Below are 22,357 nucleotides of genomic sequence, written 5' to 3'. Positions count from 1 at the left end.
AAATCGCCCAGTGTGTATGCCCCAGAGATTGCCGACTAGCGATGATGCGCGCTCCCGCATCATCGCTAGTTAAGTGGTTCATCTGCTGGTTTTACCAGCAGATGTGGCGATGATGGATGGTTTTTCATCCATCATCGCCATGTGTGTACGCCGGCCGGGCTGAAAGATTAACCACTTTCAGCCCGGCGGACCGCCCCGCTGAATCCCCGCCCGCCCCTCCGCCCCTCGCCTGTCATACTTACCGTGCAGGCAGGATTGGTCCGCGCTGCCCGCTCACACTGCTGCTGCGGCTGGATGCGGCAGAGCCTCGTTCGCCCGCCGTCCGCCGCACTTGTCCTTCTGCCGGGTCCCAGCCTTGAGCTCTGCCGCCCGGCCACACTGACCAACATGCTGACGCCCCGCCCCCCTACACCCTGCTCCCTCTGCCTTTCTCTGTGCTGCTCCTCACGGAGCACCACTGTCCACCAATGTTTTCCCTGTTAAGCCAGTAATATATGCATTGCTGGCATGTGCCAGCAATGTATATATTACTGGCACCACTGGGCACCAATGAGATCCTTAAACCAGTAATATATGCATTGCTGGCATGTGCCAGCAATGTATATAATACTGGCACCACTGAGATCCTTAAACCAGTAATATATGCATTGCTGGCATGTGCCAGCAATGTATATATTACTGGCACCACTGGGCACCAATGAGATCCTTAAACCAGTAATATATGCATTGCTGGCATGTGCCAGCAATGTATATAATACTGGCACCACTGAGATCCTTAAACCAGTAATATATGCATTGCTGGCATGTGCCAGCAATGTATATATTACTGGCACCACTGGGCACCAATGAGATCCTTAAACCAGTAATATATGCATTGCTGGCATGTGCCAGCAATGTATATATTACTGGAACCACTGGGCACCAATGAGATCCTTAAACAAGTAATATATGCATTGCTGGCATGTGCCAGCAATGTATATATTACTGGCACCACTGGGCACCAATGAGATCCTTAAACCAATAATATATACGTTGCTGGCATGTGCCAGCAATTTATATATTACTGGCACCACTGGGCACCAATGCGTATCATAAGCCAGTAATATATAGATTGCTGGCACGTGCCAGCAATGTATATATCACTGGCACCACTACCCACCAATGATTATTTACTCAATTTATTAGTCAGTAATATATACCTGGCTGTCTCAGAGCAGGTCCATCCATCTGTGGCACGGCTATTTCAAATAACGCGCCGGTTCGCGACTCCTGAGCCAATCGGACTAGCGGCCAGGCAACCAATCAGGCGATGCCACGCCGCAAGCTTCGATTAGCTTGTGAGTCATGAGCCGGCACATCATTTCAAATAGCCGCGCCACGGACAGATAGACTTGTTCTGAGACATCTGGGTTTCCCACTGCTATTCCCTGGCTGTCTCCTTTACCACGGAGTGCAGTGCACAGAGTTAACTTCCCCTGGCAAAGAGCATGAAACCCCTTGCAATGAGCATGTAACCCCTGGCAAAGATCAAGAAAGCCCTAGCTAGCAGCATAGGGTGGGGTTTACATTAGTTCTGAATCAGGCCCCAAGAACAGAGATGCACTAAATATAATGGCCTCTGCTCCCGCCTTTGGAATTCAAACCCAGCCCATTATGTAAATCGCCTTTTAATGAAAGATTTTCAGCAAAGTCTTTCGACTCCTGAAAATCTTTTGCTCTTTGGGAAAATAGCTCAGTGTGTACGCACTACTTTGGTGAAAGATATATCTATCAAAGATTTTGCCAAAGTCTTTTGAAATGAAAATCTTCTAGTGTGTATGGGCCTTTAGGCTGCAGGATGGGGATGTTCAGGGTTAAGGTGCCCACAGACGCATCAATTATCGAATGCGTTTTGTACTTTTTTAGTACAAAACGCATCTTATGTACAATTATCGGGTGGTGTTTATGGGCTTGTGCGATGCGATGTGCGTTCCCGGGAGCCCGATACTGTATGTCTAAAAAAGTACATGCTGCACGTAGTTTTTAGACTACATCTGAAAATTAACATTACAAACATGGGTTCATCACATCACATCGCATGCATCCAAGTGCACATCGCAACGCAAGCTGGAAGAATAATTGTATAGAACCATTGTACAGTCAAAAACGCATAGCACAGTACAATTTATGCGTCTGTGGGCAACTTTAGGCTGAAGGAGGGGATGGTTACAGTTAGGCTGAATATGGGGATGTTTAGGGTTAGGCTGAAGGAGGGGATGGTTAAACAAATATATTTATTAAAGTTTGCTTAGGTAAAGAAAATTATTATTCCAAATGAACCCCATGCAAATAGGTCCAGTAGCGCATGCAGGGGGGGTTTCTGAGTACCCAGAAACCCCCCCAGGAGTCTTAGGGCCCGAGGCTGAAAGCTGAGGGTCCCCTTTTTCAAGGGGTACAAGAATTTTAAAAATCGGCCCTTGGGAACCGGAGATATCTGACTTCAAAGCAGTGGTCCCCATCCAAGCCTGTTAATTGCTCTTCCCAGTCCGATATTTCAGGTTCTGTCTAACTAAGAGTTTTTCTGAGGGTATATTCCAAAAGCGGGGACTCTCATCCTTTGATTGACACACGTAGCTTGTCTCTACTATGCCCAGAACCAGAGATATCAGCCTTCCAGCAGCAGGTTACTGCTCAAGCTCCACACACCTAGTATGTAGTTTTATATACTCGTTGGCAGATTGCTCTGCCTCCTGAACTCTGATCCCCTAGTCCCCAATACCATTTGGTAGGTGGGATTCTCTAGTTTTTAATTCCATTAAAATCTAAGAAATCTATTTTCGGGAACTGGAGATATCTGCGGACAAGCAAGCTGTCCTCCCACCAGAAAATTAGGAATAATAAGCCCACTCCACTATATATAGTTATTATTATTATTTAGGTACTTGTGGAGTATCACGGCTCCCACGACCTGCATCGTATGCAGATCGTATGCTAAAAATCGCATCGCATGCGATCAAATCGCATGCGATGCGATCGCACCCGATTTTGCATTGAAATGCATCAGAATGCATTGAAATGTGTATTAAACTTGTGAAATGCCCCCAAATGCCATTTTTTCATAGTGCACCACCCCCACTATCAACGTCAACCCGAAGCGTGGCGAGCGCAGCGAGCCGGCGATACGCGTCCTACGACCTTTTCATACCCCCACTATCCACGTCGGCGTGGAGTTGAGAATAGAATAGTGTGGCGAGCGCAGCGAGCCACCGAGCCCGAAGCGTGGCGAGCGCAGCGAGCCCCGCGAGGGGACGCGGATACCTTCACAGCTATACGCGTCCCCTCGCGGGCTTCACAGGTATCCGCGTCCGCTCGCCACGCTTCGGACTCGGTGGCTCGCTGCGCTCGCCACACTATTCTATTCTCAACTCCACGCCGACGTGGATAGTTGGGGTATGAAAAGGTCGTAGGACGCGTACCGCCGCCTCTCGCAGGCTCGCTGCGCTCGCCACGCTTCGGGTTGACGTTGATAGTGGGGGTGGTGCACTATGAAAAATGGCATTTGGGGGCATTTCACTACTTTAATACACATTTCAATGCATTCTGATGCATTTCAGTGCAAAATCGGGTGCCATCGCATCGCATCGGATGCCATCGTATGGCATCCGATCCGATCGCATACGATTTTTGAGCTAAAATGCTCAAAAATCGGTAAAACATCGTATCGCATCGTATGCCACTACATATGGCATACGATGCCATTCGATGGCATACGATTTTTGAGCAAAAATGCTCAAAAATCGGTAAAACATCGCATCGCATCGTATGCCACTACATATGGCATACGATGGGAGCCGTGATACTCCACAAGTACCATTATTTATATACATTTGGTCTATCTATAATACTTTAACTGACCCGCCTTTGCTCCGCCCCTCTGGAAACCCCCTTCTGAAAATCCTGCGTTTGCCCCTGCGGTCTGGTAGTGATGTACAAAATAGCTCTTGTCATTAGGGGATAAACATTTGGGTTTTAGTTTCCATATATATTTCACAAGGCTGCAGCTGATGTAAGCTTACGCTCATGTATCTGGTTGTGGCTAGAAAATTTCTGTGTTGCAGAAATGTGCAGGAGTAGGACTGAGTACAAATGATTTAAGATGCCCATACACAGTACAATTATTGTATACAATATCGCATTGCATAGGTTTTGCAATGCAATGACATGAGATCTAGTACAATAAGTATGTGCAGCACATACTTTTTGAGCTGTGCAATGAGATGTGTGATGGGAGCGCGCATCTCATCGCACATAACAATTGTACCGTTTATGGGCACCTTAATACTACTGCTTATGCTAGCACGGGTTGCTAATCATGGCCTACTAGCGGAATCACTACAAGAAGGTTCCTTGCCCTTATCATACTACTCGCTCGCTAAAATTTGCAATGAAATAATATTGCTGTACTCCTGATATTGCACGTTGTTAACCAGCAATATTTACTAAACGGTGCAGATGATCTAAGTATTCTCCTAGCTGACCTGCGTTGGCACGGTTATTGTAGATGAATAGATCTGGTTTCAATCACTTACTTTGTATTTATCAAGTGAGAATTGAGAGGAGTACCATTCCCGAGCTGCAGGGTTTGTAAAGTCCAGATAGGAGGAGAGGCCTGGAAGAGAAATAAGAAGCTAATGCTTCATGACAGTGGTTCCCAACCTCGGTCCTCAGGGACCCTAGCAGTGCACGTTTTCCAGGTCACCTCACAGATACACAGGTGCACTAATTACTCACTGGCACATTTTAACAGATCACAGGAGGAGCTAATTAGCTCACCTGTGATTTTGTGAGGAGACCTGCAAAACGTGCACTGTTGGGGGTTCCTGAGGACCGAGTTTGAGAACCACTGCTTTATGACATTTGCAAAAATATAAAAATATAATTTGGGCCCCCTCCTTCAGGCCAACCCGAATTGACAATATGCAACACAGCAGTGGGCGACAGGGAGCGGTAAAGTATGACAGGCACCTGCTGCACCAATGGTAGTCCCACCTCTGCCTCCGGTACTAGAGACTTATCTTGCACCTACAGATGCATCCTCATACATCTAGTATCAATACGCACTGTAGCATGAGACGCATGGAGGGAGTGAGCCGCAGGTCCTGTGCAACTCTGCGAATATCTGCCCTCTTTTATTGCTGAATACGCAAGTTAAGGCCCCCATACATTAGGCCGACTTGTCCCGATTTCCCCTGAGCTCCCCCCGGCAGCTCCCCAGGGGAGTTCTCGAAGATTTGGCACTTGATGTGCCATTTTTTACGTCATACATTTGGGATTTGGGCCGATCCACCGGAATCAGGTAAAAATGGGCCCAAATTGCATAGTGTATAGGGGTCTTTTAGATGCAGTGTAAAGTGCCTAGGATGCATGAGGATACTGTGATAAGGTGATATGTGACACGTGTATACTGTGTGTGACTGAGTCAGTATACAAAGCCAAACAGGACTCGCATTGGAAGAGGGCAGCAGCTGCCACATTGTAGCACTGTGTGTAGAGATTCAGAGACTAAGTCCCACGCAGATCAGGGCCGGATTAACAATGGGCCTGATGGAGCTACAGCTCCAGGCCCACTCTCCAAATAGGCCCATTTTGTAGCTGAGGGCCAGGGCTTTCCAACGAGCCCAGCCCCGCGTCGCTAGCCCCCTGAGAACCGGAGATACCGCCAGGCAAAACTAGAACATTTTCCCCATAGGACAACATGGGACCCGCTAATTCCAACCTCCACCCGGTTCCAACGGCTCTTGTATCACAGAAGCTGGAGGTTGATCTCAGTCGAACCCAAATCGCTGGGCCTTCAATCTGATACCTGGTCCATATGGGTTCATTGGTTCTAGAGATATTGCGGGTAAACCAATTTTGTTTCATTTCTGAAATGTAATTTCATGGCTGTTCATGTTGTTTGAGGACAGATTTCTCTGGAACCAAACGGCCCAGTTTCACGAGACCAAAATCATTCAAAGCCTACATATAAATGGGTCAGTTAGTTCTGAAGATATAGCTGGTTGTTTAAAGGGGGGCTGGGGTGGTTTTCTCTCCCACTCACACCAGAAAATGCTGGTGTAAAAGGAGCCAGTCCAGGAATGTCCCTGCATGATCCTGGGACCATATTCCCGGGTAAGTCCCTGCATTTTCTGGTGTGAAAGGGGTATTATTTCAAATAGCTCGGACATGCAGTGCTCTGAATACAGCCGGACAGCCCCTGCTCTCTGTCCGGCTGTCATTTATGCCTGGCTGCGGCTGTCCCCCAGCTACCGCGAGCATGTATTCCCCCTTGGCAATGCGCATATAATCCCACATGGCAACGAGCATGGAACCCCTGGCAATGAGCATGGAACCCCTGGAAATGAACATGAAACCCCTGGCAATGAACATGTAGGTAGCAGCACTTATGTAGCATAATTTTAATCAGCATTATGGTGTTTGGCATAATACATAATGGAGATTATAGTGTGTGGCTTAAAATGTAATGGGCATTATGGTGTAAATTTTTAATGCGCGCCTTCGGCGCGCAATGCTCCTATTTCTGTAGCATATTGTGCATTGTTGCTCAATCTGTTTGGAATAGTGCAGGTATGTCCAAACTATGGCCCTCCAACTGTTGTGAAACTACAAGTCCCATCATGCATTGCCACAGTTTTGCTATTAGGGAATGCTAAAACTATGTTGGGACGTGTAGTTTCACAACAGCTGGAGGGCCACTCTTTGGACATGCCTGGTATAGTGTGTATTTTGGCTCAATCCATGTGGCAAAATGTGAATTTTGCCTTAATCTGTGTGGCATAACGTGAATTTTGATTAAATCTGTGTGCCATAGTGTGAATTTTGGCTCAGTCGGTGTGAATTTTGGCTCATTCCATGTGGCATAATGTGTAAGAGGCAAGTACAGTATAAGGGGGTTACTATTGTGTTGCATAATTTGTATAAGGGGTATATGGTGTGGTAAACTTAGGTGACCACATAAAAGGTGCTGAAATGTTGTCTACCAAGTTTCGGCTTTCAGTATTTTTTTTATGACATGAGTGCCGCCTCACCCTGCAAGTATCTTAGGACACCGGGATCCTGCGGGTGCACCTTTGGAATGCACCCGCCAATATATCTCCCTGCATTTTTCTTATGCCCCCCCCCTGCCTTTTCCAGGCATATATAATTAGTTGAAAGTATTCACACAAATAGAGACACACCCATGAGCAGACCACCCAAACAGAACACTGGTCACGCCACCCACATTATTAGGTGCTGGCCACAATCCCTATTATTGCGCATAATAGGCCCTTGATCATTTTCAGCTCCAGGCCCATTTAGACCTTAGCAGAAAGATGAAATGGTTCCGCGCTAACCTAATTTTTTAGCAGCTCCTATAATTTAATAGAATAGTAGATTGGAAAAAGAAGCGCTCTTAAAATGATTTTATCTATAAGAGATAAATGAATATGGTATTAAAATATATGTTTATAATATTATTGGGGTGTTAAATGTACGATAAAATGTGAGTGGTACCTGTAATAAAAAGAAGCGGTTAGTTGCAATGTTTACACCCTTTTGGGGAATTTTGCGTTTTTTTGTTGGTATTTACGTTTTTGTTAAAATGGGGAATCCTCCGTGCGGCACTGTCCCTAACTATCCCTAGGTACCTTCGTTCCGTGTTGTTGATCACTGCGGGAGATGGAGCTGAGATGGCTTGCAGGGATTTGGCTGCCCACACGTCCGTGGTAGCCGCTGCGATGTATTCTCCGTCTCTACCGTTCAGCCGGAAGTTGCCGGAAGTCCTCGCGGTGTGTTGTTACGATGTCACCGCGGGTAGTGGGATCTACGTGCCGCTGGAGATGGAGGTGCAGGGATTGTTCTCCAACGCGTTTCATGCGTCTTGGCGCACTTTTTCAAGGATGTCTTCTTTCCACAATCTCTGTTCCTTTATAGGAAAACTTTATTGCTAAAACAGGAAGTCCTTTCCCGGAAGTTGATAAAAAGAGTGGGAAGCACATGTTTCCTCTTCTCATTGGTTATTTATTCATATATTTAAAAAATGATAGAAATAAAAATACAAATAATTCGTATTTATTGTGGCTTTAATTTTTAATGAAAAGGGTTTTTTTGGGGGGGTGTAATAAAGGTACCACTCGTTAGATTTAAATTATAAAAATGCATTTAATTCTATGTCTATGTTGAGACCTCTGGGTTCCATTGTTTTCAACTCGAAAATCCATTTGGTCTCAGTTCTTCTAAGCTGTGTGACAAGATCTCCTCCACGCCAATTTTCTTTCACTTTTTGTATTACTGTGCATTGCAATCCTGTGGGGTTCTTGTCATGCTTTTCCAAGAAATGGTTTGAGACACTATGGGTTTTGAGGCCCTTCAAGATGTTATAGATGTGCTCTGCAAATCTTACTTTAGCTTTTCTTTTAGTCTGTCCCACATATTGGAGTCCACATTGGCACTCCAACAAGTAGATGACTCCTTCTGAATTGCATGAAAGATGCTCCTTTATTTTAAATTCTTTACCAGTTTGATTGGATGTGAAAGTATTTATTGGTTTTGTTGATCTTTTTGTCGCATAATTATTTCTGGCATGACGGAACTTTTTACAGACAGAAGTGCGGAACCGCTATGGGGACTCCCCTAGCCCCAAGCTACGCAAATTTATTCGTAGCTAAGTGGGAGGATGACCACATCTGGCTCCCCAATCCTCACAGTGAACATCTCGTTAGTTGGCATCGTTATATCGACGATGTATTCTTCATATGGCAGGGGACACAAGAACAACTGAATAACTTCATCCTCTACATAAATTCAAATGAATTAAACCTAGAATTCACTACTACCTCCAGTAGAAAAGAAGTCATATATCTTGACCTTGAGATTTATGTTGAAGAAAACCAACTAAAAACAAGAACCCACACCAAAGAAGTACATGGCAATAACATTTTACCCTCCACCAGCAATCACTACAAAAAGTGGATAGCAAACATCCCAGTAGGACAGTTTCAACGGGTCAAAAGAAATTGTACAGACGATCATGTATTCCAAAAACAAAGCAAAGAAATGAAAGAAAACTTCTTGAAAAAAGGATACAAAAAAGAACTTCTGGAACAACAACTTTCAAAAGTAGAGACCATAGAAAGAAAAGAACTTTTATCCTATAAAAAGAAGGAACAAGGTCCAGACATTTTTTCATATGCTTTCTTCACTCAATACACCAGCAATTCCTCAGTAATAGAACAAATGATCCATAAACATTGGGAAGTATTAAGACTGGATGAAACACTCAAACCAATATTACCTGAAAAACCGAAAATAATATACAGAAAGGCAAAAAATATAAAGCAGCAATTAGTTTCTAGCTATACAAAAGACTGTACTTCAGACACTGTTTCACAAAGCAAAGGATTCTTTGGGTGTACAAACTGTAAGGCATGCAAAAACAGTAAAAGATCAACAAAACCAATAAATACTTTCACATCCAATCAAACTGGTAAAGAATTTAAAATAAAGGAGCATCTTTCATGCAATTCAGAAGGAGTCATCTACTTGTTGGAGTGCCAATGTGGACTCCAATATGTGGGACAGACTAAAAGAAAAGCTAAAGTAAGATTTGCAGAGCACATCTATAACATCTTGAAGGGCCTCAAAACCCATAGTGTCTCAAACCATTTCTTGGAAAAGCATGACAAGAACCCCACAGGATTGCAATGCACAGTAATACAAAAAGTGAAAGAAAATTGGCGTGGAGGAGATCTTGTCACACAGCTTAGAAGAACTGAGACCAAATGGATTTTCGAGTTGAAAACAATGGAACCCAGAGGTCTCAACATAGACATAGAATTAAATGCATTTTTATAATTTAAATCTAACGAGTGGTACCTTTATTACACCCCCCCAAAAAAACCCTTTTCATTAAAAATTAAAGCCACAATAAATACGAATTATTTGTATTTTTATTTCTATCATTTTTTAAATATATGAATAAATAACCAATGAGAAGAGGAAACATGTGCTTCCCACTCTTTTTATCAACTTCCGGGAAAGGACTTCCTGTTTTAGTAATAAAGTTTTCCTATAAAGGAACAGAGATTGTGGAAAGAAGACATCCTTGAAAAAGTGCGCCAAGACGCATGAAACGCGTTGGAGAACAATCCCTGCACCTCCATCTCCAGCGGCACGTAGATCCCACTACCCGCGGTGACATCGTAACAACACACTGCGAGGACTTCCGGCAACTTCCGGCTGAACGGTAGAGACGGAGAATACATCGCAGCGGCTACCACGGACGTGTGGGCAGCCAAATCCCTGCAAGCCATCTCAGCTCCATCTCCCGCAGTGATCAACAACACGGAACGAAGGTACCTAGGGATAGTTAGGGACAGTGCCGCACGGAGGATTCCCCATTTTAACAAAAACGTAAATACCAACAAAAAAACGCAAAATTTCCCAAAAGGGTGTAAACATTGCAACTAACCGCTTCTTTTTATTACAGGTACCACTCACATTTTATCGTACATTTAACACCCCAATAATATTATAAACATATATTTTAATACCATATTCATTTATCTCTTATAGATAAAATCATTTTAAGAGCGCTTCTTTTTCCAATCTACTATCCATTTAGACCTTAATCTGGCTCTGACGCAGATAGATACACAAGTGTAAAGCTGGCCATACATCTACAGATCTATTGTCAGATTGGCCTGGTTAGAACAAAATCCTGGTAATGGATGAGAGCCAATTTGCTTTGAAATGCTGGAAAACTGCCGAACTGTCATTCAGATATTACCAGGTTTTTGTTTCAACCGGCCCAATCTGACAATAGATCTGTAGATGTATGGCCAGCTTAATATATCACATTAATCAGCACAGTCCCATGGTGCGTCCTAGCTGAATCATGGGGGAAATTTACTAAAGGAAATGTGTAAAAAAATAGGTGTATTTGTATCCAGAAATACACTTATTTTTGACATTTACTATCCCGAAAATACAGCAATTCGTAGTCGTATTGATGTACTATCAATACGAATACGAATTGCCGTATTTTCGGCATAGTAAATGTCAAAAATAAGTGTATTTCTGGATACAAATACACCTATTTTTTACAAATTTCCTTTAGTAAATTTCCCCCATGATGTCTAATGCATATTTAGCAACAAAAAGAACCCGATACTAGAAGTTTCTTACACGACCTGAGGTGACTGTTTGGTGTGACTGCAGCAAAGATGTACACTATGCGCACACACCTGTACATAAACCAGGTGCAAGTCTGACCTGAGGATTATCCCCAATCTTTGCAATATATGCAACTCAAAATACAGATGTGGAAATATGAGCGGGCAAACTCTACATTCAATTCTATATAAGGTTCCAGGTATGCTGGTGTTTAGAAAATGTGGTTAATCCAATAGAAAGATTATTTATTTTAATATAGAAGGAAGATATGATGCATTTCCATATACCGAAATTATCTTAATGCAATGCTCATCAAGCCCTTGGTAATACTGTATTTATATTACAGGCCGGTGTTAATGTCACAGATTCCATCCCTGCATTCCAAATTAGTTAAGACAACTAAGATAACAATAGTTTGTGCTGTAAAATGCACGGTTCCAGAGCACACAGAGTCCCGTAACAGCATTATAACCAAGTGACATTACCGCAATACAGAATATGACGTCATACAGCACTAAGAGGATGTCTAACCTGGCCAGCAGCTGCCCTCAAAGTCCCGTCCATCGCGGTCTTTCACAAAGTACCCCTTTTCTTTGGCATCAGTGTACACGGTATAGTCTGGATCCACTTTAATGTGTGGGTCAGAGATGACAACTAGCTGAGGTTGAAAGAAATATTCAGTCACCATTACTGCGTATGCTGAATGTGAGTGGGGTGTTAAAGCAAGCAGTGTGTGTGGCCCCAAAATAACCAACATTCCAGGTCATTATCAATATCACACAATATGTAAGACAATTGTGGGGCATGGTAGGAATTGCATTTGGAAAGTGACATTCATCTCCAAAGCTGGGTACCCCTGTAAGATTAGATACATGATTTGGGGTTTTTCTGACAGCTGAAACAAACCAAAGAACAGCCAATTCCCTCTACACAATTATCAATCCTATTTGTGATGTTTTACATACAGGTTGTCAAGTCGATCATGTACACACAGAATTTGCAACATGATATGGACTCATAGAGAACAGCAGCAGCCCTGCAGAACATCTCATGTAGGGAGCCAATCAAACAACAGTTAGTTCCGAGTGCTGCATACATAACATTCCAGAATTCGGCTTGATATTGTAATTGCACACTGTGGGCCTAGTGTCAAGCTGAGCAAAATAACCCATGTGTATTGCACAACAGTCCACGTGTAAATAAACAAGGCAATATCTAGAGAAGAGGAGGCGGTATGCAGTCTACATTTGGGCCCCTCCTCTCTAGGTGGCAGAGCGATGGACTATGGGCATTAAGGTCACTAAGAGACTATAGCTCTGTCCCAGAGTCTTGTATGCATGTGCAGGTCTCCACAAAATTGGAGCACAGGCCAGTATCCAAATACAGTACTTTTACTACTGTACATGCACGGTGGCCATTTTCCCCCCGTGGTTACTGCAGTGCTGCTACCCACGTGAAAATTCAGAGGTTATATATTGAAAAAATGGGCGCAAGGTGTATGGTGTGGGCCCTCCTGGACCCCATGTGCACCCCACGCAATGGACGCTGAGGTGGGAGTAATGTAACTGTGCGTCTGATGCTGAGGTGGGAGTAATGTAACTGTGCGCCTGATTCTGAGGTGGGAGTAATTTAACGGTGTACCTGATTCTGAGGTGGGAGTAACATAACTGTGCGCCTGATTCTGAGGTTGGAGTAACATAACTGTGCGCCTGATTCTGAGGTTGGAGTAACGTAACTGTGCGCCTGATTCTGAGGTGGGAGTAACGTAACTGTGCGCCTGATTCTGAGGTGGAAGTAACGTAACTGTGCGCCTGATTCTGAGGTGGGAGTAACGTAACTGTGCGCCTGATTCTGAGGTGGGAGTAACATAACTGTGCGCCTGATTCTGAGGTGGGAGTAACGTAACTGTGCGCCTGATTCTGAGGTGGGAGTAATGTAACTGTGCACCTGATTCTGAGGTGGGAGTAATGTAACTGTGCGCCTGATTCTGAGGTGGGAGTAATGTAACTGTGCACCTGATTCTGAGGTGGGAGTAATGTAACTGTGCGCCTGACTCTGAGGTGGGAGTAATGTTACTGTGAGCCTGATTCTGAGGTGGGAGTAATGTTATTAAGCTCCTGATTCTGAGGTGGGAGTAATGTTACTGTGAGCCTGATTCTGAGGTGGGAGTAATGTAACTGGGTGGGAGTAATGTAACTGTGCGCCTGATTCTGAGGTGGGAGTAATGTAACTGTGCGCCTGATTCTGACGTGGGAGTTATGTAACTGTGCGCCTGATTCTGAGGTGGGAGGAATGTAACTGTGCGCCTGATTCTGAGGTGGGAGGAATGTAACTGTGCGCCTGATTCGGAGGTGGGAGTAATGTAACTGTGCATCTGATTCTGAGGTGGGAGTAATGTAACTGTGCGTCTGATTTGGAGGTGGGAGTAATGTAACTGTGCGCCTGATTCTGAGGTGGGAGTAATGTAACTGTGCGCCTGATTCTGAGGTGGGAGTAATGTAACTGTGCGCCTGATTCTGAGGTGGAAGTAACGTAACTGTGCGCCTGATTCTGAGGTGGGAGTAACTTAACTGTGCGCCTGATTCTGAGGTGGGAGTAACGTAACTGTGCGCCTGATTCTGAGGTGGGAGTAACGTAACTGTGCGCCTGATTCTGAGGTGGGAGTAATGTAACTGTGCACCTGATTCTGAGGTGGGAGTAATGTAACTGTGCGCCTGATTCTGAGGTGGGAGTAATGTAACTGTGCACCTGATTCTGAGGTGGGAGTAATGTAACTGTGCGCCTGACTCTGAGGTGGGAGTAATGTTACTGTGAGCCTGATTCTGAGGTGGGAGTAATGTTATTAAGCTCCTGATTCTGAGGTGGGAGTAATGTTACTGTGAGCCTGATTCTGAGGTGGGAGTAATGTAACTGGGTGGGAGTAATGTAACTGTGCGCCTGATTCTGAGGTGGGAGTAATGTAACTGTGCGCCTGATTCTGACGTGGGAGTTATGTAACTGTGCGCCTGATTCTGAGGTGGGAGGAATGTAACTGTGCGCCTGATTCTGAGGTGGGAGGAATGTAACTGTGCGCCTGATTTGGAGGTGGGAGTAATGTAACTGTGCGCCTGATTCTGAGGTGGGAGTAATGTAACTGTGCGCCTGATTCTGAGGTGGGAGTAATGTAACTGTGCGCCTGATGCTGAGGTGGGAGTAATGTAACTGTGCACCTGATTCTGAGGTGGGAGTAATGTAACTGTGCGCCTGATTCTGAGGTGGGAGTAATGTAACTGTGCGCCTGATTCTGAGGTGGGAGTAATGTTACTGTGCGCCTGATTCTGAGGTGGGAGTAATGTAACTGTGCGCCTGATTGGGAGGTGGGAGTAATGTAACTGTGCGCCTGATTCTGAGGTGGGAGTAATGTAACTGTGCTCCTGATTCGGAGGTGGGAGTAATGTAACTGTGCGCCTGATTCGGAGGTGGGAGTAATGTAACTGTGCTCCTGATTCGGAGGTGGGAGTAATGTAACTGTGCGCCTGATTCATAGGTGGGGGTGATGTAACTTTGCGCCTGATTTGGAGGTGGGAGTAATGTAACTGTGCGCCTGGACAACCCTTACTTCCTGCTTACTTTGCGTCTTTTCTCCCGCAGTTTCTCTTGCATCTTGAGAGGATCAGGAAACTTGTCCTTGTCCCAGGTAAAATATCTCTTCCCATCTGTGTGCTCAATGTCCAACCAGATGACATCATAGGGGATATTGTGTTCATCGAATCCTGAATCCACAGCCTCAACATCTGCCTCATCCTCATAGTTCCAGCGGCACTGGTGATAACCCAATGAGAATAGAGGAGGAAAAGCCTGTCCACCTGTGATGGCACAAATGTGTATTCCAGGAGTCAGCAAGAACTCATCAATAGAACTCTGTTATATGGGAACTCACCTGTCAGTTGTACATATTGTGAGAACACATCCTGAGGTGCAGGCCCCAGTAACAAGAAGACATCCACAATCCCGCTCTCTGACATCCATCGAACGTCCACTTTCGGTAACGCCCTCAGTTTTGGGGTGGCAGGAGAAGTCGTGCGCAAATGAGGCTGAGGAAAGAAATCTTGTCAGAGGGAACAGTTATGGTTCTAAAAGCATTAATGCTGACCCACGCCTACATGTCCAATATATAGATGTGGTTCCTCGTAAACCGAACAGCACCTCTCAGTGCGCTAGGTTCTGTGAGAGCTAGATTTGGGTGAGTTATTTTGTTTCTGTGCAGGGTAAATACTGGCTGCTTTATTCTTACACTGCAATATAGATCTCACTTTGAAGTAAAACCCCACCCAAATCTAACTCTCTCTGCACATGTTACATCTGGCCCACCTGCAGTGCACATGGTTTTGTCCATTTGAGAAGGAATTTGCCTTTGTGAGTGAACCAGAATAAGGGCCACAATACATGGCCCTGGCTGCCAGTAATCCCCTCTGCCAAGCTTCTCATGGCACCCAGGGCACATGCTCTGCTATCCCTGCCCTTTCTATGCCACTGTACCAGAATCAGGGACAACCTACTGTGATAAGGAACCTACCCGAAGACTCGTCTTACACCCACATAACCAAAAGGAAGAAGCTGGGAAATTCCTCCTCTCACAGCAGACAATGCAAGTGTTCCATACATGAGGATAAAACCTGTGTCGGTCATAAGGTTGACTCAAGGAAGGTCGACATACATTAGGTCGTCAGGGTCGGAAGATCGACACAAGCATTAGTTCAACAATAGGAAGGATTGACAGTCAAAAAGAGGACATGATTTTGTCAAGATTTTTGTCCCAAATGTCGACATGGTCCCCGTATAAGTGTACTCGCTGCGCTCGGCACACTATTATATTCTCCCACCGCGACGTACTGGATGGCAGAGTATGAAATACCACCGGTCGGCACAAGTTGGCTCAAGAGAACGTGAAAAACTCATGTCCACATGTTGAGTGTCGATCTTCCCATTGTTGAACTAATGATTGTGCCGACCGTCCGACCTTAGCCATGTCGACCTAATTCAGTTGTTGACCTAAGCCCTCTCGACCTTCAGTCGTATGTATTATGTATGTCGACCTTCATAGGGTCTACCCAGTGAGCGTATCCCTGTCTAAGTCCGGTTTCCTAGCTTTTAAACACTGTTCTATCTGCCAGAACCTCGGCGATTAATAACGACTTCATCTGACAAACCAGCCAAGACCGTGTTAGATGCTGGAAGGGTTCCTGAGATAATAAGGGAAGAGGCCATTTAGTAGGTTCGAAGCCATTCTGGGCCAGTTTGCATCTATTAGAATCACCATTGCCCCCTCTGTTTTTACCTTTTTACAAAGAAACGCTACCAAATTGGTGATAACAAATAGTGATTTAGAAATAATTACAATTGCAGACATTAAATCACAAGTTATAAAGTCATTATTAGAGACAGGGACAGACTGAGTATTTCATTCACAGCTGGAAACCACGGCCCCAACACGGTTATACCTACCTGTAAGGCTGCTTTGGACTCGATTTCTACTAAAGTATCTGATGCATTCAGCCAAAAAATTCCACAAGTCTGCCGAGGATTATGTGCTAGTAGCAGGGGCACAGATCCATATGTGCCCATTTTATCATAGATTGGGTACCCAAATACATCCAAATTGTAGAGACGATACGCTTCACTTTCCCTGGTAGCGAGAAGGAAAACTAAGATTGCTTTGGATTTAGGTTTCTGCCCATGTAATGTACTGTCGTAACAGCGACTCTCCGTTTCTAAAATGTTGTGGAACGCCACTTCATTCGCTACACTGTAACTAAAAACTATTCCAGAGCAATGAAACCAGTATGTATATGTGAAAGCTAGAGGCAAGCTTGCCTTCTCTCCCGGAATGGCCGGGAGCCTCACAGAAATCGGGTCCTTCTCCCGGCCCCCCCCCGGAAGGTGGGCAAGTCTCCCGCATTCTGCTAATTGCCCCCGCTCCTCCCTTGCCCGCTGGTGTAATTACCTGAAATCGCGGGTCCGTGGAGAGGGGGCGGGACTAAAATGATGCCATCGCGGCATTTCGCTGCATTTAAGCCCAGCCCCCGCGTATCACAGAGTTTTCGGCATATAGGGGGGGCGGGAATGTGATGTCAGACTTGCTCCCGCCCCCCTGACGTGTTGCCTCTCCGGGCTTCTCCCGCAGAGGTGACATTAAAAGTAGGCAGGTATGGGTAGAGGTCTGTGCAATTAGTTTATGGGCAAAATTTATTAGGATGAGAGATTTGGTAAGAAATCTCCAGTTATTTTAAAGCGGCAATCATTTACACTGCAAAATCAGTTTGCTTTTGCAGTGTAAATGATTGCCACTTTAAAAAAACTGGAGAGTTCTTCCCAAATCTCTCACTTTCTGAATCTCTCATTCTATTACATTTCACCCAATATCTCTATAAAGCAAACAATGGAGCTCAGGATAAATTGGCATTTACTAAGTGTGTATGTAAACATGTGTACGTTTGTACAGTATGTCCATAAGCACATCAGAACTGTTGGGGGAATTAAGTTCTAATGCGCACCCCCCTGCTGGCCTTCTATGGCAATGGCAGTCTATCAGAGCCTCTGGAGATGCAAGAAAAAATGTGTTTAAAGTCCGTAGTTAGGGCACCCAAAGCACCCAATTCTAAACGTTTAGATCCCACGTGCCAACATTAGATGGGTTTAGCCACGGAAAGTGCTTTCGGACATGTAAAATCCTAATGAGCGTCTGATCAGAGCAACAATTGTATAGCTCCGATAGACTGCCATTAGCATGAACGGTCAGCAGGGGGCATGCTGCAGAACAGGCACACAAGTCCTAATGAGCGTCTGATCAGAGCAACAATTGTATAGCTCTGATAGACTCCTATTAGCATGGACGGTCAGCAGGGGGCATGCTGCAGAACAGTCACACAAGTCCTAATGAGCGTCTGATCAGAGCAACAATTGAATAGCTGCGATAGACTACCATTTGCATAGGTGGCCTGCAGGGGGCATGCTGCAGAACAGTCAGACAAGTCCTAATGAGCATCTAATCGGAGCAACAATTGAATAGCTCCGATAGACTCCTATTAGCATGGACGGTCAGCAGGGGGCATGCTGCATAAGTCAGACAAGTCCTAATGAGCGTCTAATCGGAGCAACAATTGAATAGCTCCGATAGACTCCTATTAGCATGGACGGTCAGCAGGGGGCATGCTGCATAAGTCAGACAAGTCCTAATGAGCGTCTAATCGGAGCAACAATTGAATAGCTCCGATAGACTCCTATTAGCATGGACGGTCAGCAGGGGGCATGCTGCATAAGTCAGACAAGTCCTAATGAGCGTCTAATCGGAGCAACAATTGAATAGCTCCGATAGACTCCTATAAGCATGGACGGTCAGCAGGGGGCATGCTGCATAAGTCAGACAAGTCCTAATGAGCGTCTAATCGGAGCAACAATTGAATAGCTCCGATAGACTCCTATAAGCATGGACGGTCAGCAGGGGGCATGCTGCATAAGTCAGACAAGTCCTAATGAGCGTCTAATCGGAGCAACAATTGAATAGCTCCGATAGACTCCTATTAGCATGAACGGTCAGCAGGGGGCATGCTGCATAAGTCAGACAAGTCCTAATGAGCGTCTAATCGGAACAACAATTGAATAGCTCCGATAGACTCCTATTAGCATGGACGGTCAGCTGGGGGCATGCTGCATAAGTCAGACAAGTCCTAATGAGCATCTGATCGGAGCAACAATTGAATAGGTCCGATAGACTCCTATTAGCATGGACGGTCAGCAGGGGGCATGCTGCAGAACAGTCCCACAAGTCCTAATGAGCGTCTGATCAGAGCAACAATTGAATAGCTCCGATAGACTACCATTAGCATGGACGGTCAGCAGGGGGCATGCTGCAGAACAGTCACACAAGTACTAATAAGCGTCTGATCGGAGCAACAATTGTATAGCTCCGATAGACTCCTATTAGCATGGACGGTCAGCAGGGGGCATGCTGCAGAACAGTCAGACAAGTCCTAATGCGCATCTGATCGGAGCAACAATTGAATAGCTGTGATAGACTCTTATTAGCATGGCAGCAACAATTGTATAGCTGCAATAGACTACCATTTGCATAGGTGGCCAGCAGGGGGTATGCTGCAGAACAGTCACAGAAATGGTCATACTTGGACAGTGATACTGCACCTGCAGGTGTAAGTGCTGATGTTTTTGAAATATTAACAGTCCTCGCACATCCGGACGAATAGATGTACACCAGAAAATAGCAATTGAATAGCGTTTCAGATGGGTGACCGCCACTAGATTCAGCTGTATCTACCTCTATATCAGGCACAAAGTGCCTTAGGGATGGTGCAAATACACACTGACTGATGCCGGCGCTGACTATCACAAGCAGTTGCTATCAGCCGCATCTAAGCCACAGAGTTTATTAGGAACCATCGTTTTCACCCTTGATACCGTCTTGGATGCTGTGGAAAGAGATTGTGGCTCCCAGAACTAACCTCATTGAGCAACAGCTCACTATGCAGATGGATGAGTCCAAACTATGGGCTGGGGTCAGGGCAGGTGGAATTCGTTCAAGAATACAGCACAGGATTGGAGTCACACATAAGCCAGGTCTGTAGCAATAGATCACTCTGTGGCTTGGGCAATAGAGATCAGTGTGAGTGGGCAGACTGACCTGTACCTGCCTCGGAATATAATGGGCCTTATGGAGAAGCAGATGCATCTACCGGTGGTCGTCCATCTAGGATTTGATGCAAATGCCTCTATGCAGTCCTTCCCTGGTGCGCACCCACGCCTCTCACTGTGCAAACACTAGGACGCAACACACTGTAATACGGATTGGTGCGGCTTGTGCCCAGCATATGGTAGCGGCAGCTGTCTCTGTAAGGCCTCCTATGTGACTGGTTGAGCATCTGTGTATACAATCCCTGTAACAGGAGCGGCTGTGGGATATTACTCCCATAAGATGGACATCTCTGCGCATATACTAAGCCACCACCTTGTCCCCGCCCATAAATACGCACATCTATCATTCTGTTATGTCGTATGGTGTGGCACATATCATACCATTTATAACAATATGGATGTCTGCTTTAGGTGTATTGGATGTAACATACCCGGTGTTTTTCAGCCAGTGTGTATCGGCATGTTCTGGAAGGCCGCAAACAGATTCAAAACCATGCATGGTAAAATCCAGTCCTACAGAGCGGCCTGCGCAGATAGAACGTACATTAACAACACAGCTGGTAACATAAAAATATCCCGTCAAACGTGCAGCTTTGTGTTACCGTTTAATTTAATGTCCAGATCGTTTTCAAACTCTTCTCTCCAGAGTCCAAACTCTTCCTATTGAGACAGAGAACATTCATCCGACAGTGAGAACAGCAGTTATATCTCTGTGTGTATGAATACGCAACCAATAAAATAATAAAAGAAAGCAGATTACACAGTCATATTCCTAAATCATAGTTAAGGCCCATACTCGATTTTGAGCTCAAAAGCCGCCCAGCGTGTACGGCCCGGCGATGAGCGGTGAGAGCTTATGCGCGCTCCAGCATCCACCCCGTCGCAGATGAGTGATGGGGTGAATGGCGTCCTGCTATGGAAAGTTGTCCACCCCCAGGAATAGCACTCAGAAGGGCGAACATTACAGACTGGATAGTCCCGCTCAGAGGTGTGGAGTGATAAATAACAGTGTGTCTGAGTTTTAGAACCGACCATAATTCTGAGTGTAAAAATACTGACTCGAAATGTTTAATTAATGTAAAAGCATAGTTACCTACCCTCCCGGAAGCTAAAAATAATAGCACTACAACTACTGAGACACAGGGCGGAGGGGCCGGGGGTAAAGAGGGGAATGGCAGCATTTAACCCCGCCCCCTATCCTCAGATTTGCGAACTGTGGGCATTACCCACCTTGGGGGCGGGTCTGACATGACAGTTTGGCCCTGCCCCCATAAGTGATGTGAAACATTTTCTCTCTGGGCTTCTCCCTGAGAGGCTTCCTGTGGAGATGAGAAATTAAAAGTAGGCAGTATGCGTGAAAGCCAAGTTCATATATCCATCAGAGGGCCTATATCAGGCATGTCCAAACTGTGGCCCTCCAGCTGTTGTGAAACTACATATCCCAGCATGCCGTGCCATAGTTTTAGCATTCCCTAATAGCAAAACTGTGGCATGACATGATGGGCCATGGTTTGGACATGCCTGCACTATATATCAGGTTTTGGATAATCAATAGGTCAATAGGTCAACACCAAAACGTTGACATGCAATATGTTGACAGGGTCCAAAATTCAACATGGAGAAGGTCGGCATTGTCAAAAAGGCGGACACATGAAAAGGTCAACATGAGTTTTTCCCCCTTTTTTTGGAGTCAGTGTTGATATCTGTTGACGTGGATCCCCCATTAGTGTAACCCATGCCCTCGCTTCGCTTACTATGCTTTGGGTCACATTATCATTCTCAATTGTAGTCTACGTGGATGGTAAACCTATAACAGTCTACTAATCTAGACATGGGGGGGCCGGACCTTTGTAAATGGGGATCTACTTTTTGTACACCTACCAGTGACCTACTGGCATCTCCCCCTGTGCAATACCTGCCTTACACATTATGCTATAGATACATGCCCACAAGACAGCATGGTTCTATGGACGCTCCTAAACGCCCAGCTCACGGAAAGACAAATCTGACCAAATGCCGTACAACTAATAATAGGATGGAGATATGAATAAACATGTCAATTTGCATCTACCCGTGTGCTGTATGAAAGATGTCATCGATTGTATGCGTGCACTGAGATCTGTCCGACTAAGCTAAAATGTATTTCTATTAAACTGAGAAAGTTCTGATCTACTACGTACCTCAGAGGAAGGCTGCGGCACTTCAGGGTCTTTTTCTCCCCGCTCACTGTAACAAACAAATAAAGGTGAGAACAAAACCACATCTGGTAGACCTCAATGTCACCCCTAGATGCCATAGTGGGCACTAGCTGAGAACACAAGGCACAGGCTGGCACGTTGCCCTATGCGGACGAGCTGGATTTCATTAGTCTATCCCAGAGATATATGTACTGTAAACTAACAGAATGGAAACGAGGAACACACAGCTGTTATATAATGTATAATAGCAGGAAATACATCAGAGTGATCATATAGCTTTT

At 45.2% G+C, this 22,357-nt stretch overlaps 1 protein-coding gene across 4 annotated transcripts in view; it reads right to left on the bottom strand.

Annotated features, from left to right (window-relative positions):
• The window catches only part of GANC (glucosidase alpha, neutral C), a 63,105-nt gene that overhangs the window by 19,597 nt on the left and 21,151 nt on the right, over positions 1–22,357 (bottom strand). For all 4 annotated transcript variants that reach the window (XM_083167218.1, XM_083167217.1, XM_083167219.1 and 1 more), the window contains 8 exons: positions 22,059–22,104; positions 20,481–20,538; positions 20,310–20,403; positions 16,678–16,858; positions 15,113–15,266; positions 14,803–15,038; positions 11,725–11,851; positions 4,569–4,648 (listed from right to left, as the gene is read on the bottom strand). In XM_083167218.1, the coding sequence (XP_083023344.1) occupies positions 4,569–4,648; positions 11,725–11,851; positions 14,803–15,038; positions 15,113–15,266; positions 16,678–16,858; positions 20,310–20,403; positions 20,481–20,538; positions 22,059–22,104 (976 nt within the window). The remainder of the gene's footprint in view (positions 1–4,568; positions 4,649–11,724; positions 11,852–14,802; positions 15,039–15,112; positions 15,267–16,677; positions 16,859–20,309; positions 20,404–20,480; positions 20,539–22,058; positions 22,105–22,357) is intronic.

Source organism: Crinia signifera, chromosome 12, assembly GCF_055691185.1.
Source record: "Crinia signifera chromosome 12, ASM5569118v1, whole genome shotgun sequence".
In the NCBI taxonomy this organism is placed as follows: Eukaryota; Metazoa; Chordata; class Amphibia; order Anura; family Myobatrachidae; genus Crinia; species Crinia signifera.
The sequence above is the reverse complement of the archived record's forward strand: the minus strand, read 5'-3'. Positions and strand labels throughout refer to the sequence as shown.